The following is a 20,258-nucleotide window of genomic DNA, read 5'->3' as shown; positions in this document are numbered from 1 at the left end:
CAAAGACAATCACAGAGAAAACTTTTCTGCCTAACTTTTACTTTACATATCTCAAGGTATAATGTCACAATGTATTTGCCTGTTCTAAGGTATTATAGAGTTTGTAAGTGGATTTTTCTGTGAATTCTTGATTTGATGTACATGTACATGTATGATGGCAATGGCATAAGTGGAAGATGACCCTTCAACCTTTTACATGTACGTTAATTTCTCTCTCTCTCTCTCTCTCTCTCTCTCTCTCTCTCTCTCTCTCTCTCTCTCTCTCTCTCTCTCTCTCTCTCTCTCTCTCATGTCATCATGTTATATTAAATTGTGATAAATATTTTCTTCTGTAGGTACATGTACATGAATGGTCAGCTATGGGACTACTACTTCCATACAAAATCTTACATAGTGGTTTGTTTCTCCTCATAGTCCTGCCATATTTGATAATCCAGTCAGAAGCTAACATCTATGTGGTGTCTAATTTTACTGATGCCCAATCAGCTGGTTTCAATCACCTAACTGTGAATAATGACACAGGTGATGTGTATGTCGCTGGTGTGAATCAGCTGTATAAACTGGATAGGAATTTAACACTTGAAGTGAATGCAACAACAGGACCACTTACTGATGAATTGTATGACACCTACAACAAAATACTATTAGTTAACAAAAATGACAACAATCTGGTTGTGTGTGGTGGACATTCTGGCACTTGCCAATTAAGACATCTGCAAGATTTGTCAGTACTATATGAAGATAATGAATCTCCGATATATGTAACAGGAGCTACATTAGAACAATCTAGTTTTGGTTTCATTGGTCCTAGCTTTCATACTGATGCAGCCCTGTTTGTCGGCACACAATATACAGGATCTGAAGACAGTGGAAGTCATATTGTCAGTGGGAGGAACCTTAATGGATCTCCGATCTTTAGCCTTCTTGAACGAGAGACATCAGTTACATTGATAAATGGATATAAAGAGTTCTTCAACGTTGTTCATGTATATGGCTTTAGCTATGGTGGTTATAGCTACTTTTTGACAAGACAGAACTCTGATGGGCCAGAAAGATGGGATGACTATGTATCTAGGATTGTTCGTGTTTGTCATAAAAGCAGTACTGACAATTATAATACTTACACTGAAGTGACATTGAAGTGTGATGGTGACACGTATAACCTCGCTCAAGCAGCATATCTTGCCAAACCAGCTCTACATCTCAGTGATTCTCTAGATTTGACAGACACTGAACAAGTTTTGTTTGTGGTGTTTTCAAAATCAGAGACAGGCAGTGGACCACTGCCATCTGATAACTCGGTAATATGTATGTATAAGATGAGTGAGATAGAAACTGGATTTAAAGCAGCAGTAACTCAATGTCTTGCTGATACAGGTTCAAGCTCACCACACACCATGCAGATCCTAACAGGTGGAAATTGTGGAGTTTCTTTAGGTGTAAGTATATATTTAATTCATATATCTTTAGTAATAAATTGTAAGATTTTGCCCTCTAAGTAATAAAAATAAGTTTTTGTGCACCATAGTGTCTGATCAGTGTTTTTAGTATTGAGGTTCAGTAGTAGTTCAGTAGGCATGGAGAAACGTGTTTGTCTGTCTGTCTGTCTGTCTGTCTGTCTGTCTGTCTGTCTGTCTGTCTGTCTGTCTGTCTGTCTGCAGTCTGTCTGTCTGTCTGTCTGCAGTCTGTCTGTCTGTCTGTGTCTGTCTGTCTGTCTGTCTGTCTGTCTGTCTGTCTGTCTGTCTGTCTGTCTGTCTGTCTGTCTGTCTGATTGATTGACTGCCTGTGTATGTTTGTAACAACTTAAACCAAAAACTGCCAGCGCAATTGCCTTGGCATTTGGTAGGGATACAATGTACTACTTAAAGTGTGTTCAAATGCAACTGATTGTATCAAAGGTGTATGCTTTTACATGTAGAAAATGTGATTTTTTAGCACAACTGAACTGAAGTTCAGTAGTGCTATAAGGGTGATAAAGTGTGTGCATGTGTGTGTATGTGTGTGTGTGAGTGTGTGTGCGTGTATGTGCGCGCGCGTGTGTGTGTGTGTGTGTGTGTGTGTGTGTGTATGTAAACAACAGAAAGCAAATTTGGACCAATTGCCTCAGTATTTGGTGGCGATGGGTGTCTTGTTCGGAAATTGTTTGCAGAAAAAATTATCACATCACAGGTGTTTGATTTAGGTAAAAAAATATCATTTTTGGTCAACTTAAACTCAAAATCTACTAAGCAGATTAGTGTCTGAATTTGGTAGGGATGCTGAATTTGCTTAGGGGCGTATAGCTGACATGATGATCCCATCAGTGATATCAAATTAGGGCTAAAAATGTGTCTTTTTGGTCAGAAACTACTGCGAGCAGAATGGGATGAAATTTAACAGGGATACAGCTGGGGAAGTATAGATGAAGAAATATCAAGCATATAATTAGATGTTAAAAATGTGAATTTTGGTCAAAAGCTTATATCTCAAAAAGTACTTGGCCAGTGGGACTGAAACTTGGTGAGATGTTTCCAGATGTGTTTTTCTGCAGATTTTTTAGCACAACTGAACTTGTTCAGTAGTGCTATAGGGATCGCCCGGCGTCTGTCTGTCTGTCTGTGTGTGTGTGTGTGTGTGTGTGTGTGTGTGTGTGTAAACAACTTAAAGTCAAAAACCGCTGAACCGATTGCCACGATATTTGGTGGGTCCATTACTTTGGGTGTCTAGTTGGGAAATTGTTCAAATCAAAATGATCGCATCACAGGTGTGTGATTTGGGTCAAAAAATGTGATTTTTGGTCAAAAAACTTAAACTCAGAAACTACTGGGCAGATTGGTGCAAAATTTGGTGGGAACATTCTTAAGGGGATGTAAAGTAAGATTTGTTCATGACGGGATGATTCCATCAGTGATATGCAAATTAGGGCTAAAAATGTGTCTTTTTGGTTAAAAATCTATAATTCTAAAACTACTGAGCAGATTGGGCTGAAATTTAATGGGAATGTATCTAGGGATGTATGGACGAAGAAATATTAAGCATACCATGATTCCATGAGTGATATGCAAATTAGGTGTAAAAATGTTCATTTTTGGTCAAAAACTTATATCTCAAAAAGTACTTGGTCAATTAGTCTGAAACTTGGCAAGATGTTTCTGAAACTGTTATTCTGCAGATTTTCTTAAAAACATTTTGACAAAATTGGCCCTAGCGACAATGACCACGCCCTTTAGCAACAACCAAATGGCAGTATATTTTGGTCAAATAACAACATCATCTGGTAAGCAAGTGAGTAAACATTCAAAAAATGTATGCAAATACCCTAGCAACCATGACCACGCCCATAGCAACAGCCAAACGGTGGTGTATTTCACAAAGATAACAACAGGGTTTAATAGATAATTGAATAAACATCCAAAAAATGTATGTAAATTTGCAACAAGACCATGCCCATAACAACAGCCAAATAATCACGTATATTGCAAAGATAACAACAGGAATAGAAAGACAGATGAATAAACATTCAAAAAATGTATGCAAATACCCTAGTAACCATGACCATGCCCATAGCAACAGCCAAACGGTGGTGTATTTCACAAAGATAACAACAGGGTTTAATAGACAATTGAATAAACATTCAAAAAATGTATGTACATTTTCCTAGCAACAAGACCACGCCCATAGCAACAGCCAAATGATCACGTATATTGCAAAGACAATATCAGGAATTCATACACAAGTGAACAAAAACATACACAAATGTATGCAAATATATCTAACAACATGACCACGCCCATAGCAACAGCCAAATGATAGCATTTATCGTAAAGATAGCAACATGGTTGGATAGGCAACTGGATAGTTATTCAGCAAATAAACACCTATTGTTAGCATAGACTAGCATATGGATAAACATTTTTAAAAACCAGTTGTGCTACAACACCATTGGCGGTATTTTTTAAAAAGCATTTTGACACAATTGGCCCTAGCAACCATGACAAAACTCTTTGCAACAATCAAAGGCAGTATAGTTTGGTCAAGTAAGAACATCATCTGGTAGGCAAGTGAGTAAACAATCAAAAAATGACCACGCCCATAGCAACAGCCAAATGGTGGTGTATTTCACAAAGATAACAACAGGGATTCTTAGACAAGTGAACAAACATTCAAAAAGTGTATGCAAATATGCCTAGCAACAAGACCACGCCAATGGCAACAGCCAAATGATCACATATATTGTGAAGATGATAACAGGGATTAAGAGACAAATGAAATAACATTCAAAAAATGTATGTAAGTGTGCTAGCAACAAGACCACACCCCTAGCAACAGCCAAATGATCACTTATATCACAAATATAACAGGGATTACAAGACAAATGAATAAACATTAAAAAATAATGTATGCAAATATACCTAACAACAAGGCCACACCTATAGCAACAGCCAATTGGTCACATATATTGCAAAGCGGTCGGAATTTGTAGTCCGTGGTGCATTATGATGTAAAACTAACATTGATTTGGAATTATATATTTGTCACATAATTAAGTATTTCCTCATATTTTTTCTATAATTTTGAATTGAATTTTGCGAATACTGCATCGTTTCATCGAACTTTATTCTTCATTGCGTATTAAAAAATGGCATCCGACAGCTATGCAAATTACGTAATCGCATGACCTGTTGCGACCTATTAATTTATTAAAGAAAAATAAAAGTGCCTCTACATATCAGACTCAAGGTACAGTGTTGTGTGGTTTCTCAGATCAAAATGATAGATTATGACCTTGCAATATACATGTACAAAATGTAATATCAAATTTAGTGTGTGTAAACAAAATTTAGTTTTAAAAACGTAAGTAAAATTTGTCTGAATACGACTTTTGTTCTGTCATTTTAATCATATTTGCTTCGGATGTGTAAGTTCGGAGGTCTGAGCTCAATGGAAAATCGGAAGTAAGCTTGCTGGCTGCTAGATTAATAATCTTCATGATTTATAGATAAAGTAGAATTTATTAAAGAAAAATAAAAGTACCTCTACGTATCAGACTCATGCCACCCACAGATATATATATATATATATATATATATATATATATATATATATATATATATATATATATATATATATATATATATATATATATATATATATATATATATATATATATATATATATATATATATATATATATATATATATATATATATATATATATATATATATATATAAAACTATTACGCTCTGCCACTGCGGTATAGAGCACTGTCTTAGCAGATTGATACTCACCGAGTTATATATATATATATATATATATATATATATATATATATATATATATATATATATATATATATATATATATATATATATATATATATATATATATATATATATATATATATATATATATATATATATATATATATATATATATATATATATATATATATATATATATATATATAACTCGGTGAGTATCAATCTGCTATAAGACAGTGCTCTATACCGCAGTGGCAGAGCGTAATAGTTTTGGTAGTACTGGAACTCTTTCTTGGGTGTAACTCGGAGTTTCACGCATATTGCGATCATCAGACACTCTGAGGTCTACTCTCTGGGTGTGCTGTATATATAGAGTGTAGACAATAGAAATACCATCACTATTGTCTGTGTCGGTGGGTAGGTGTTGTATGTGTGGAGGTGTTGGTTGTTATTGTGTGGGTTATTGGGTGCGGACAAGTAAGTGTTGGCGGGTTGTTCCATGTTGGGCTTTGATGTTCCGTTAGTTAACGGGTTTAATAGTTTAGGTGATAGATGCTCTATTGAAGTTGGACAAATAAAACTTATTCTCGTGTCGGCATTTGGATATCAACTCAGTTCTTTTGTTTAGTGTGGAGCTTTTGTCTGCTTTAATAATAGTTAGTTTTTCGGTTAAACACAGGTTGCATCGTTTTGTTTTATTGGTGTATGCTTGGGCTTTCTTGTTGATGGACCAGGATACGGAAAAAGGCTCATTGTTTCTTTTCAGTTTCCAAATGTGTTTTGATAGTTCTGTGCTGTTTTCGTGTTTTTCATGTTTGAATGACTGTTTGTGGTTGGCGTATCTCTGTTTGAAGTTGTTCTCTGTTAGACCGATATATACTTTTGTTTGTTTTCCGTGGACGGTGGCTTGGTATACGATGTTTTCCGTTTGGCATTCGCCGTTCAGAGGGCAGGTGTCTTTCTGTCTGCAATTACAGGGTTTTTGAGTGGGTTTAGTTTCGCTGTTGGAGATGGTGGCGTTATGCGCTTTGATTATGGTAGCCATGTTTGGCATGCAGCTATAACTGACTTTGACATTGTTTCTGTTGAATATTTTGTGTAACTTAGAGTCTGCTGGGAAATGTTTTGTGATTAGGTTGAGGAATCGTTTGCCTACATTGGTGGCTACATTTTTGCTGTATGGTGGGTTAAACCAGATGGTGTTTCTATTTCTGTTTTTCTTGTTTTTCTGCGTCGGGGTGCTGGTGTACGTGATGTTCTCTTTGTGGCCGCTGGTTTTTAGTGCATTTTGGTACAGTGGGGCTGCCTGGTTGAAGATGTGTTCGTCGGATGATATGTCGGAAATTCTACGGCCGATGGCTGACGATATGTTCTTGATGATGCTGGGTGGGTGGTTAGACCGTATCCTGGTCCATCAACAAGAAAGCCCAAGCATACACCAATAAAACAAAACGATGCAACCTGTGTTTAACCGAAAAACTAACTATTATTAAAGCAGACAAAAGCTCCACACTAAACAAAAGAACTGAGTTGATATCCAAATGCCGACACGAGAATAAGTTTTATTTGTCCAACTTCAATAGAGCATCTATCACCTAAACTATTAAACCCGTTAACTAACGGAACATCAAAGCCCAACATGGAACAACCCGCCAACACTTACTTGTCCGCACCCAATAACCCACACAATAACAACCAACACCTCCACACATACAACACCTACCCACCGACACAGACAATAGTGATGGTATTTCTATTGTCTACACTCTATATATACAGCACACCCAGAGAGTAGACCTCAGAGTGTCTGATGATCGCAATATGCGTGAAACTCCGAGTTACACCCAAGAAAGAGTTCCAGTACTACCAAAACTATATATATATATATATATATATATATATATTGTAATGTGTGCATTTACATTTTGAAAGCACATAATTATTATTAATAATAAAGGTGATTTATAGTGTGCCTAATCTCACCGAGCTTTAGGCACAGAGGTCAGACGCAGAAAGGAAGTAAGTAATGATGACAAAGTGATTTACTGCTTGAAGAGATGAGATGGGTTCTGCAGGATCCATTTTCTTAGCTTTGCATACAAGCCTACATGTAACTGCAGCATTCTGTGCTCTTTGCAACTTGTCAATAAAGTACATGTACTTAGGACAGCCCAATAGAATCGAGTTGCAATGGTCTAAATGAGAAAGGACATCAAGTGAACAAATAAGAGTTTGTGTGGCTTCAAGAGTGAGTAAGTGGCGAATCGAACTGATCAATCTGAGCTGAATATAGATTGTTCTACACACATTATGTACATGTAGCGACATTTAAATGACAATCGAGTGTAACACCTAGGTTTATTACAATAATTTGATCAAAGTGTAGGATTGGCAGGAACACTCAAACATTTGAGGGAAAAAAATAGTTCGGTAGAACTGGGGTGGTATCATATGGGTTTTTGGTCTGCCCTGTTTGACATCACACAGGTGAAGATATTTATTTATTTATGTGATAACATCAGGAATTCATACACAAGTGAACGAACATTCAAAAAATGTATGCAAATATGTCTAGCAACATGACCACGGCCATAGCAACAGCCAAATCATTGCGTATATTGCAAAGATAACAACAGGGTTGGATAGGCAACTGGATAATCCTTCAGCAAATGAACACCTAATTACCTAGCATGGATCAGCATGTGAGTAAACATTTTTAAAAACTGTACAGTTGTGCTACAACACCATTGGCACTATAAAAAACAAAAACAAACTGGCACAATTGTTTCTTTTTATTTTCAAGAGAAATAAGTTTTGAGAAGAAAATATATATCTATTCAATTTCATACTCACTTTCAGTACAAAATTACAAACAGTACCACTCTGTTGTGCAGAATATATTCAATTATTTTATTACATCTATAAGTGGATTTCTATCTCAAAAGTAGGACACAGTGTTTGCTTCTAACTTGTTTATTTCCGATTCAAACAGTTCTACTTGACACAATCTGATCATTGTTCATTTACATCTAAAACGGTTAAAGACAGTTTCACAATTGTACTGTCAAGAGTTCCGTGCATATCACATTGATGACAGTTGCATGTATAGTTACTGCAGAGTTGATATTTTCTTGCTGTTCTGATAATGTTGTTTACAATTGCACAATTCATTAAACATTTCCATCTACCCTTTAATCTATCAAATGCACTCTCTTTTACCATGATACGAGCTCAGTTTAATTGATGCCTTTTCAGCACAACTTAACTGAGTTCAGTACATGTTGTAGGCATGGTGACATGTGTGTGTGTGTGTGTGTGTGTGTCTGTCTGTATGTCTGTCTGTCTGTCTGTCTGTCTCTCTGTGTGTGTGTGTGTGTGTGTATGTGTGTGTGTGTGTGTGTGTGTGTGTGTGTGTGTGTGTGTGTGTGTGTGTGTGTGTGTGTGTGTGTGTGTGTGTGTGTGTGTGTGTGTGAATACTTAAAGTACTGGGCAAATTGGCCCTAAATTTGTTGGGAATGTTCTTGGGGGTGTGTAGCTTAAGAATTGTTCATGCCATGGTGATTCAAATTAGGTCTAAAATGTGTCTTTTTCGTCAAAAATCATAAATGTATAACTCCAAAGCTGCTGAGCAGATTGGTCTGAAATTTGGTTGCAGTATCTCCTTAGGGGTGTTTAGTCTAGGAATTGTTCATAATTTATGATCCCATCAGTGATATGCAACTTTAATAGCTCTAAAAATGTGTATTTTTTTGGTCAAAAGTCTGTAATTCCAAAATTGCTGAGCAGAGGGGCCGGGGTTTGGTGGGAATGTTCTTAGGGGTGTTTAGATTAAGAATTGTTCGTAACATGATTATCCCATCAGTGATATGCAAATTAGGTCTAAAAATATGTCTGTACTTTGATCTTTGGATCTCTATTGACAGGTACTGCGATACATACTATGCAGTATGGCTCACTTAATCAGTATAAAGTGTTCTGATACCTCTATTGAAACAATTACATCATTATTTAAAGCACACTTATGTTTTATGTTTCAGTACAATGAAGCATTTGAATGTGAAGCGGGTGGCGTATACAAGTATGCCAATAATAAAGCTGGCGTTAGTGTTAATGCTGTGGAGAAATATACTGGCAAGCTGATGACCTCAATAAGTGTTACCACTATTCAGGACCACACTGTTTGCATCCTTGGGACAAATAGTGGGAATATTACTAAGGTAAGCTAGTTTTATGAGCATGTACATGTACATGTGCCTGAAGAACTGACAAGAAATTAAAACAGAAATGATGCAGCATATGAATGTTACAATAAACATTGTTCGTATTATTGATTATGTAGGATCAGAGTGATAGGCAATGTTAGGTACATGTACTATTTTTACCTCCTGTAAGGGTACGGGAGGTATTAAAAGGGGAATGTCTGTCTGTGTGTCTGTGTGTCTGTCTGTGGGTCTGTGTCATCATTTGCTAAAAATCGGCTGGCTCAATTATAATGAAATTTGGAATATATAATCTTTAGGGTAATGGCTAGACCTGATTAGGTTTTGAGTCAGATCTGTTAATGTTTAATTAGAGAAATTTGCATATTAATGAAATCAACTAATTAAGCAATATCTTAAGACTGCATACTTCAAATTCAATATAATTTAGTATATTCGTATTACCATGTGAATTATTAGGTCCATGTGATGTTGGCTACCTCTGCATTAACTTATGAAGAATTAGAGTTTGGTGATAATGGAGCTGTACACCCTGATATGCTGTTTGACAATACTGAAGAGCATTTCTACAGGATGACACAAAATACCGTACGTAATCATATCTAATGTGTCTGTGTATGTGTCCATATTTGTCTATAATTTATTGATTTTTTTTACTTATAGTGGACTTAAAGTGTAGCTGAACTATCGTAAAAGCAAGAGTTTTTAATCCTATGAAAAATGTATTTTTGTGTCTTTGTGCCAGATGTCTTTCCTAAATAGAGAAGTGAATCTGGATAGAAGTAAATGATATTTTGTGTTTTTCTAGGTAATGAAAGTGAAAGTGCAAGAATGCAGTCAGTATACTACCTGTGAAGACTATTTAGCTTCTAAGGATCCTTACTGTGGATGGTGTACTTTGGAAAGAAGGTAACTAGAAGTAAATGTATGAGTTGCTGTTTTTGACAAAATTCAGCAATACATAGTGAAAATGTTGCATTATAAATATTGGAGTAAAGCAGCGACCAGCTTTATTTAATAATGTCTTTTTGGTCAAAAGTCTTTAATTCCAAAACCACTGAGCAAATTGGACTGAAATTTGATGGGGATGCATCTGGGGGTTTACAAATGAAGAAATATCAAGTATATAATGATCTCATCAGTGATATGCAAATTTGGTGTAAAAATGTGAATTTTGGTAAAAAACTTAAATCTCAGAAAGTACTTGGTGAGTGAGACTAAAACTTGGTGAGATGTTACTCTGCAAATTTTCTGTAAAACATTTCAGACCAAGTAACAATGACCACACCCATAGCAACAGCAGTGTGTTTTGGTCAAATATGCTCAGATATGTTTCATGGTGAAATATGCTCACCAAACCTGTTGAGAAATAATATGTTCATGAACCTTTTTAGAAATTCCAAGTTGATTTCAAAACGTTTTTATAACAAGTATTCCTATGCAGAGCCCAGTCTTTTTGTGTCCCTACCATTCAGGGTTCGCACGGTCCTGGAAAACCCTGGAAAACCCTGGAATTTCAAACCCTCCCTGGAAAGCCCTGGAAAACCCTGGAAAAATGCGCCCTACCCCTGGAAAACCCTGGAAAATGATCATGTTCAATCGATCGATTAATATTGACGATCGTCATGTCTGTGCTCGAGCCACCCATTCATATGATTCTGAATCTCGTAAATGAAATCGCGAAAATATTTTCAAAGTCTTTCGCCACGCTGGGTGATGAATCAAAATTCACGCCGATTGAACCCAGACAGTCAAGCGATCGTTCCACGAGACACTTTGCCCCACAGACCGTGCCTATTAGTTGAATGGGTGCCGCAGTGTTTCTTTCGATCTTGCATATATCAAGTTGTACTCCATACATCTCCCAGTCGTCATTTCAGGGACATGATATTGTAACAGTCCCGGCCGGGGTAACATGTACAGTAGGTCTGTTAACAAGATTATCGCGATCGTAACACTGTAGCGAGTATCAACCTCGATTAGAAATTGTTACAAGTTCGGCGCACGAGCGTCGACTAGTACAAGCTAGGGCTAGGGCCTAGGGAAGTGCAGTTGAATTTCCGGGTTGTGGAAGTACGTGTGTGACTTTTATTTCGTCGATAAATGGGTATTTGTGTTACATGTTCTAAAAGAATAAACTACTGTTTTATGTTGTCGGTACAGTAACGTTCGTCAATGGTCAAGTTGAGTTGAAATCGCGATGTTCCGCAACTCATGGCATCCGTACATAAACATCGCGACGCAAGCGATGAATGTATTCAGTTATTCATAGCTCGAAATTTCGTTACGTAAATGACATTTTTATTCAAAATTTTGAAGAAAAAAATATTTTAGGTGGCCTATAAATCTAGTAACATTAAACCATACAATAACGAGGACAAACTTTAGTTTTTGATTTATTTTTCTGGATATGTCTGAATTAGACTGACGAATGCTGTGACTCAATCTTACACGATCAATGCACCAGCTTGACGAAGCGGCTACTTAGGGGGTTAGGACAGAGGTTTCTCCGTTAATCTTAGCGTGTAAACGTGGTTTTGAAACCAATATCTTGCATAGTGTCGATTGTCTTTAAAATGTTTTGTGACATATGGGAACTGTTGTTGATTTTTCTCGTCCACATCAGACAATTTCTCGTCCACATCATTCAAAACATATACTTTAGTGTCAACACCCCTGGAAAATGGCCAAAATCAATATGAATACCCCTGGAAAACTGACGAAAAAACCCTGGAAAGTCCTGGAATTTTGTTTTGCTTTAAGTGTACGAACCCTGCCATTGCATTATGTTTTCTGTGTTTATGGTATAGGTGTTCTCTGTATGCTGAATGTCCTCAGTCACATCGTACCTCAAGATGGTTGGATTCGTTCTCTCTTGATGCCTGTATCAATATCACATCCATAGAACCTGAGGAAGGTATTCCTGTTGACATCGTACATCAGGTACCAAATATCACAATTTACTAATCAAAATCTTGTATTTTGGGCCGATGGCCTTTGAGTACGAAATAAATGTGACATAAACAAAAAAAAAAGATATAACATAACTGTCGATTGGTGGTCCTTGCAGCAGTTTATATATTTGTAAGAGTGTGTTGGGAAATTTGACTTTACCCTGCACTGGTTTTGTAAAGAAGTTTTGAAAAGATAGATAGCACAATTCTACAGGCATTGTATCAATCTCTGGATGAGTAACTAAATGCTGGACATTAAATTAGTCAGACCAGATATTTGATGAAGTTGCCGAGTAGTCAAAAAATATTTCACCAAGTGTGTTTAAGATCAAAGTTCCTATTCAATATATGAGTAACAGAATGAGATAGCTAGCTGATCCATGTGTATGTGTTAATTGATTTGATACCAGATACAACCCATAACACCAAAGTAAAGCATTCTCTGTAAGTATCACAATTGTTCATAGCATCTATATCAAGTAAAAGTATACTGTTTCATTTGCTAATTGGCCACATGCTAGGCTTGTAAATAAGCCAATTGAAACAGTATACTTTTACACTTGATATGAATGCTATAAATGAGAGTATCACATAGAGAAAGTGCTTTACTTCGGTGTTACTCGTTGTAATATGAATGCTATAAATGAGAGTATCACATAGAGAAAGTGCTTTACTTCGGTGTTACTCGTTGTAATATGAATGCTATAAATGAGAGTATCACATAGAGAAAGTGCTTTACTTCGGTGTTACTCGTTGTAATATGAATGCTATAAATGAGAGTATCACATAGAGAAAGTGCTTTACTTCGGTGTTACTCGTTGTAATATGAATGCTATAAATGAGAGTATCACATAGAGAAAGTGCTTTACTTCGGTGTTACTCGTTGTAATATGAATGCTATAAATGAGAGTATCACATAGAGAAAGTGCTTTACTTCGGTGTTACTCGTTGTAATATGAATGCTATAAATGAGAGTATCACATAGAGAAAGTGCTTTACTTCGGTGTTACTCGTTGTAATATGAATGCTATAAATGAGTGTAGCACATAGAGAAAGTGCTTTACTTCGGTGTTACTCGTTGTAATATGAATGCTATAAATGAGAGTATCACATACAGAAAGTGCTTTACTTCGGTGTTACTCATTGTAATATGAATGCTATAAATGAGAGTATCACATAGAGAAAGTGCTTTACTTCGGTGTTACTCGTTGTAATATGAATGCTATAAATGAGAGTATCAAATAGAGAAAGTGCTTTACTTCAGTGTTACTTGTTGTACAATATATATGCTGTACATATCCTGAAAACAATGCTATCAATTTCATGTAATTGTATATGTACATATCAAGATTTAGAAAGGCAGGGCAGGATTAAAACATTTGATTTATCTTAGAATAAATTTGAACTTTAATTGCTAAATATAAACCAATGAGGTACTCTCACAAGTATTCAAGTTTTATGTACACTAGATGGTGCTGGCCAGATTTCTCTTTAAATGTGACATATCTTTCAAATTGTTCCTTATATGTATTCAGTGGAGATCAATGATTACCTGATTACAGATATATGGTCAAAGTGAGAATTCGATGCTATGAGCTTTATACAAGAAAGTAAACTTAATTTTGCCAATGTTTATGAATATATCATATCATGGTTAAAAGAATGTTTGTATCATTGTTATTTTAGATAGAACTGAATATGACAGAATTGCCAGATGAATTTGCCAAGTATGAGTATCTCTGTAACTATGATGGCTATTTCAATACAACAGCTGTTAAGAATGGTCAGATTTTGCTATGTGACACACCTCCTCTAGAAAAACGACCTGAAATACAAGGCAGGAAAGGTGAGTTATCAAATCCCCAAAGATTTTGAATGTTTTAGATGACAAGAAACAAAATTAAAGCAATGAATCACATCAAAGCTATGTAGAATTTAGAAACATTCGTTTAATAATGATTCAGGCTGCATGATCTTGAGTGAATTGTTTTTAGTCCCCGCGGACGAAGTCCGGACCGGGGACTTATGGATTGAGACTTTACTTTATTAAAGTTGTAAATGTCTAAGTAAGTATTTATAGCTATGTAAACAATAGACAGTTCCTCTTTTGTAAATGGAGTCATGATGGGCGAATGGTTAGAGTGGCTGGCTTGGAATCTGCAGGTCGCAGGTTTGAGTCCTGTCATTGCTGTTTGTTTCTGAGTGGCTAAAGTCCTTGGGCAAGATTTGAACCACGACTGTGCCTCAGTTGACACAGTTATATAATTGGGGACCTGGTAGGATAGAGGTTGCAATGTGAAGGCTTTAATCCTATGCGCTTAAATGGCTGCAATGGATTGTATGCTCCCCAGGGAATCGTGGAAATAAAGGGCTGTTGTGCTGCTATAGATCCATGCCAGGGGCAATAATTGTAAAAGCACTTTCAGCACAGAGTGGGAATGCACTATTTATAAAAACCAATATTATTATTAACGGTATTATGAAATGTCTCTAGAAAAATAGCAGAATGCAAAAGTTTAGGATCTTCAAAATTCATGTGTAAATGCTTTGTACATGGAATGTGATTATTAAAGGTGATTTCAACACTTGCAATATACACTATAGTATGATCATCACAGTTTTAAACAGGAACAAAATCAAGGCTTGAACATTAACTTTATGTATAAACTAAATAAATTATTAATTACGGTGATTTGACCTTTCAATTTTGTGTTCCATTTCAGATCATGTTACGATACAACTGTATGTAACGAGTACAGAGACAACTGTAGACTTTGTCAACACAGATTTCCACTTCTATAAATGTTCTGCACATAAATCGTAAGTTCTCCTGTCATTTGGTAAATTTACAATATATCAGAACAGTTATTGAGTTTGTTATTGATTGTACTAAATTTTAGTAATCGGTACAGGATCTGATTATTCATGATGTAGTGAGAACTAAACAACAATCACTAGTCACATGTTAAACCCATGTTCCCATAGAAGTTCTACCTCAGGTGTTCTTACCTTAGGGTGAAAAACAGTTGTCTGACAAACTTACTGTAGAAAAAGGTTGCCCAGAACAGAAGACTATAGTCATAGGTAATCCTCATGGCTCCACTGATAAGATAACACTAATGTCACTGTGTGAATCAGGGATTGAAACCCTGGCCTTTAAGCCTTGAGCTTTCGATCTATCTTGGTTGACAATCATCAGAATGATGAATTCTATAGTTCCAACTGCTTGTGCATTATAACCTGCATAAATTATTTAATCTACCAATTGAGCTGATGAACATGTTTAGTGATCTGTCTACTTGTCATAAAATTTGCTACTTACATCTTTGTATTACCATAATTTCATTTTTAGATGCAGTAAGTGTGTTTCCAGTAACTGGGCCTGTAACTGGTGCGTGTATGAAAACAGCTGTACACATTACATGGATACTTGTCCAAGGGATAATGAAACATCAATTGTTGTAGGATCAAATGTAAGCTGCTTCGCTAAAGCTACTAAACTGAAAGTGTTTGCCAGAAGACAATATTTAACAAACAGCATACAGTTATGAGTACTAGGTCAATCATTTGGCAAGTTAAAGTCGTTGTTTTTACTTGATAGATAACAGTTTTATTGCTGAAGACAGCATAATTGTTATCGACGAAAGTTTTATTCGTTAAACAAAATCTTCTCAATCAATCAATCACAATCGTGTTGTGTCAAGCAGTAAAAGTGTTTCATCTAGCTAATTAATAAGACAATAATTAAATGTCAACTTGCTAAACTTCGATCGTAAGATGTATATGATATACACTACATTACACAGCTAGTCCACTGGCAACGCTTTCCGGTTTTAGTTGTAGTTATGTCATCAACAAATATGAGAGGCTATCTTGGTCATTATAAAGAATGAGGACGGCTACATGTCTGATAAAGAGTCTAATGAACAGATAACTTAAAGACATATTTTGATGAAATCACACTTGTTTTAACTTTAGCTTAGTTTCTTCCATTGGTAATGTATGATAATTTCAGGAAATTTTTCACTACCCTGCTTACACTTTATAAAAGTGAGAATTATTTCAAATTTTAGGAATATTTGCATGAAAAGTGGGATATGTTAGAAAGTTTTTGGGCTCATGTATTTATCAATTTAATTCATGTATACGTTTATAATTATTACTGTATTTTTAGATGTTGAAGGCAATCGCTGAATTTTGTAGACTTTTTGGTAGCATAGTATACATACTGCTAATTTAAGCACAGATCGTGGACCAATGATTTAAAATAGGACAAGTTTCTAAATCAACAATTTAATCTTAGTTTATAGGATCACATATGTATGTATTTAATACTGTGTTAAAAATAATTTCTTTTTACTAGAACAAGTTCAATGTGAGTGCAACCACCGGAGAAAGCTTTTGTCCTCAAATAGCTGACCAAACAGGAGAATTTCTGATGCCTGTCAATGTGGATAGAACAATATATGTGCCAACTCTCAACATCTTTGAGCCACAGGTTAGTGCAAATATTATATCATTGGGAGTATTATTCATCTGATGCCAGGATCATAAGACATTTACAGGTCATCATCTACATTTATTAAAGACTGAACTGCCCTATATAAAGAGGATTATGGCTAATCTATGCAAATGTGGGAAATTCAAACTGCTGTACAGAGCACTAGCTTCTGGGTCTTGTTTTCAGCATTTTTTCTGTGCTATGAGAAACACCCAGGTCATGTATCGTGTACAAATTGTTTGTGAATGTCGTAGGATGGTAACTTGATACACAAAATAGTTGAAAATCAGTCTGTTTGTTTCAAAATCATACTATGGGTGAAATTATCAGTTTCTGAACTGAATGAAAAAACCTTTCCAGATGAGATAAATTCCCCTGCAAAGAGCTGCTTAGATTGTGTGTCATTCAGGATTATTCAAATATGCGGCATTTGCATGTGAAAAACCCAGATATAGGGAATGTTTATATTTTGGTGATTACTTGCCAGTGAATCATCACAAGTTCTCCACCTCCAAACATACAGTCAGTCATATGCAAAATAAAGTCCCAGGTGCCGGCAGTTCTCTGTTTAATACAACTGTATTTGAGTGCCAAAGACATGGTAAAGCGCTGCTGTAACAACAGTGTACACGTGTATACATGAAATGATGTAAGGTCAAAATTGCTGAGGTGGCTGTAGAAATTTACATGTATACATACTTTAAGAGATGTTACATGCTTAGGATATGTATAGTTCAGAAACTGTTTAAATAATTTAACCCATAGTATGATTTTGGTTCAAGAAATGATGATCGTTGTCAATAGACTAAAAGTCAAAAGCTGATTGGTAGAGTCACCAAATATTTTTTGGAAGATGTTCCGAGAATATATTGTTCATAGTTCCAGGATTCTTTAGGACAGTATTATTAAAAGTATAGTTATTTTGGAACGGTAACAATCAATTCCTTTCCAATTTATCATTCCAAAGTAACTATATTTTACTGTTCTATGTTCTGAGAACATTTCAACTATCATTACTGTGGGTCTATCCCTAGTACTTCTCTATCAGCATCAGATTTCAGTACATTCATGTCAGCTATGGTTGTAGCATTGGAACCGCTTCTCAGAAATATTTACCATTGAAAAAATAACTTGCATAGTATATATACATTCCATTACATAAATTATCAAGTCTACAAAGCATTTGTAGTGAGGAGGGAAGCAATCTCAGGGATCTGTAATAGCTAAGTTTTACCTTTGAGTGGCTGATTTATTTATTTATTTGATATGTGTCATTTCTTTACTATGGGCCGATGGCCAAAGGCAATAAAGCATATATTATTATTATTATTATTATATAAATTATCAAGTGTAAAACTGCACAGTTTACTTAATTGAGAGATGTTTTTTTTTTATATTTTCATAATTGTCCATATTTCTGAATTATAATCTGTATTATTTACTTCATCTAATGATCAAACCCTGTCAATCATCTCAGAAATGTACAGTTTATTGACAGGTATTGATTGTCACTATATCTTTTCATGATTATTTACTGATGGACATCAAGCAAATATACATATAATGACTAGTAGAGAACTAATCAGAATATAATAATAATTTCATGAACTGGTCTGGTGTATTTTTCATTTTAAGGAAAATTGTGAAAAATGACAGCTACTGGAGCTATCACAATATTGTTATTCTAAAAAGTCAAAAATAGCTCATGGATATCTCTTTCAACGGTTCATGGATATATGCTCCCAACTCCGATATTCCATGCTTTACAAGACAGCCTTTACCAGTCACATTTAAATTTGTACTTTGTTTACTTAGTAACCATTACTTACATGACAATATCTACGCTATTTTGTAATTTTGTTTACTTAGTGATTGGTACTTTAATATGACAATATCTACTCTGTTTTGTAACTTTCAGTTGGGTCAGTCAGGATACGAATGTGACCTGTCAGTACAACAAGAAGAAAAACAGACTGTCCCCGCCACCAGGTACAATGAAACCGCTGTGGAGTGTAACGTCAGTCAGGTAAGTAAATTAACATTGATGGTTGGGCAAGTGAATAAACTTTCAAAAACTTGACATAATTGATCCGGCAATGAAGGTACTGTCCATAGCAACAGTAAAACTTTGGTGCAGATAGATATTTTTTTTTAAATAACACATAAACTATACAGTTGAGTTACAACGCCTAAATAGGATAACTTCACTATGTGCTTCTATCGGAAAAAATAATATGTAACCAAAGCCCTTATTTGTAAATGGATAAGTGCGAACCTCCCCTCCCCCCCCCCCCCCCCCCCCCGAAAAAAAAATGTGCAAGTTTGTTTCTTATTGTACAATGTACATAGAGAAAGTGATTTGTAAATAAACTTGCACGCTAGGGAACACCATGGTCAACTGCGATACAAACTTTAACTGCATTGCTAGGCATTCTAGGGAACACCATTGCCAACTGTGTGGTGTACAGCCGCCTTTCTCTAAGGCATTCTAGGAAACACCATTGTCAACTGGGATACCAACTTTCAGTGAAAGTAGTGTACAGGCCTTGCTAGGCATTCTAGGAAACGCTTTTGTCAACTGTGATACCAACTTTCAGTGAAAGTAGTGTACAGGCCTTGCTAGGCATTCTAGGAAACGCTATTGTCAACTGTGATACCAACTTTCAGTGAAAGTAGTGTACAGGCCTTGCTAGGCATTCTAGGAAACGCTATTGTCAACTGTGATACCAACTTTCAGTGAAAGTAGTGTACAGGCCTTGCTAGGCATTCCAGGAAACATTGTCAACTGTGTGGTGTATAGGCCTTTATTGCTAGGGTACAATTACAATAACAATCAAAACAGTCAACAATGATAAATTTGAATGGAAGTTGCCTGACAAGGCCTGTACATCACTTCTTCCTAGGTTTGGATTGATGCCAGTTTCATACTGATAACATTTGATCTCATTTATTGTCCCTGTTTGTTCAATAACATAGTTACCTCACAAGGTATCCTTCCTCTTTATACATTTCTTTCAATAATAATACTTTATTAGGCCTAACAAAAAAATTGTATGGTTCCGATTACGCTCAATTTTAGAATGTGTGGGGTAGTAGATTTTTTATTGTATTTTTTTGATATTTTTTTTTTTTCATATGTGAGTGTCTAGTTCTGGTAGTTGAATTTTCTGTTGTATTTCGTATGGTCTCTGTGTTATAGAGTTCTTCTCATCAGAACAGCCATTATAGATTGGAAGAACAATTTTATATTGTCTGTTTTATTAAGTTGATGTTAGTCTCCACATCACTATTTCTTGTGAGACTTCACAATATGACTTTGTGTGATTTTATTTTTTTTTTCTT

At 35.6% G+C, this 20,258-nt stretch overlaps 1 protein-coding gene across 1 annotated transcript; it reads left to right on the top strand.

Moving 5' to 3' along the window:
• The first annotated feature begins 513 nt into the window (after positions 1-513).
• Positions 514-15,239, top strand: LOC144433371 (plexin-B-like). Its single transcript, XM_078121678.1, has 8 exons — positions 514-529; positions 586-1,439; positions 9,279-9,458; positions 9,921-10,049; positions 10,270-10,370; positions 12,272-12,404; positions 14,102-14,261; positions 15,139-15,239. Exons 1-8 carry the CDS (start codon positions 514-516, stop codon positions 15,237-15,239), a joined length of 1,674 nt encoding a protein of 557 aa, XP_077977804.1.
• Positions 15,240-20,258: the final 5,019 nt, after the last annotated feature.

The sequence above is a fragment of the Glandiceps talaboti genome, chromosome 1 (genome assembly GCF_964340395.1).
Source record: "Glandiceps talaboti chromosome 1, keGlaTala1.1, whole genome shotgun sequence".
Classification (NCBI taxonomy): Eukaryota; Metazoa; Hemichordata; class Enteropneusta; family Spengelidae; genus Glandiceps; species Glandiceps talaboti.
This window is presented reverse-complemented; position numbering and strand designations above follow the sequence as displayed.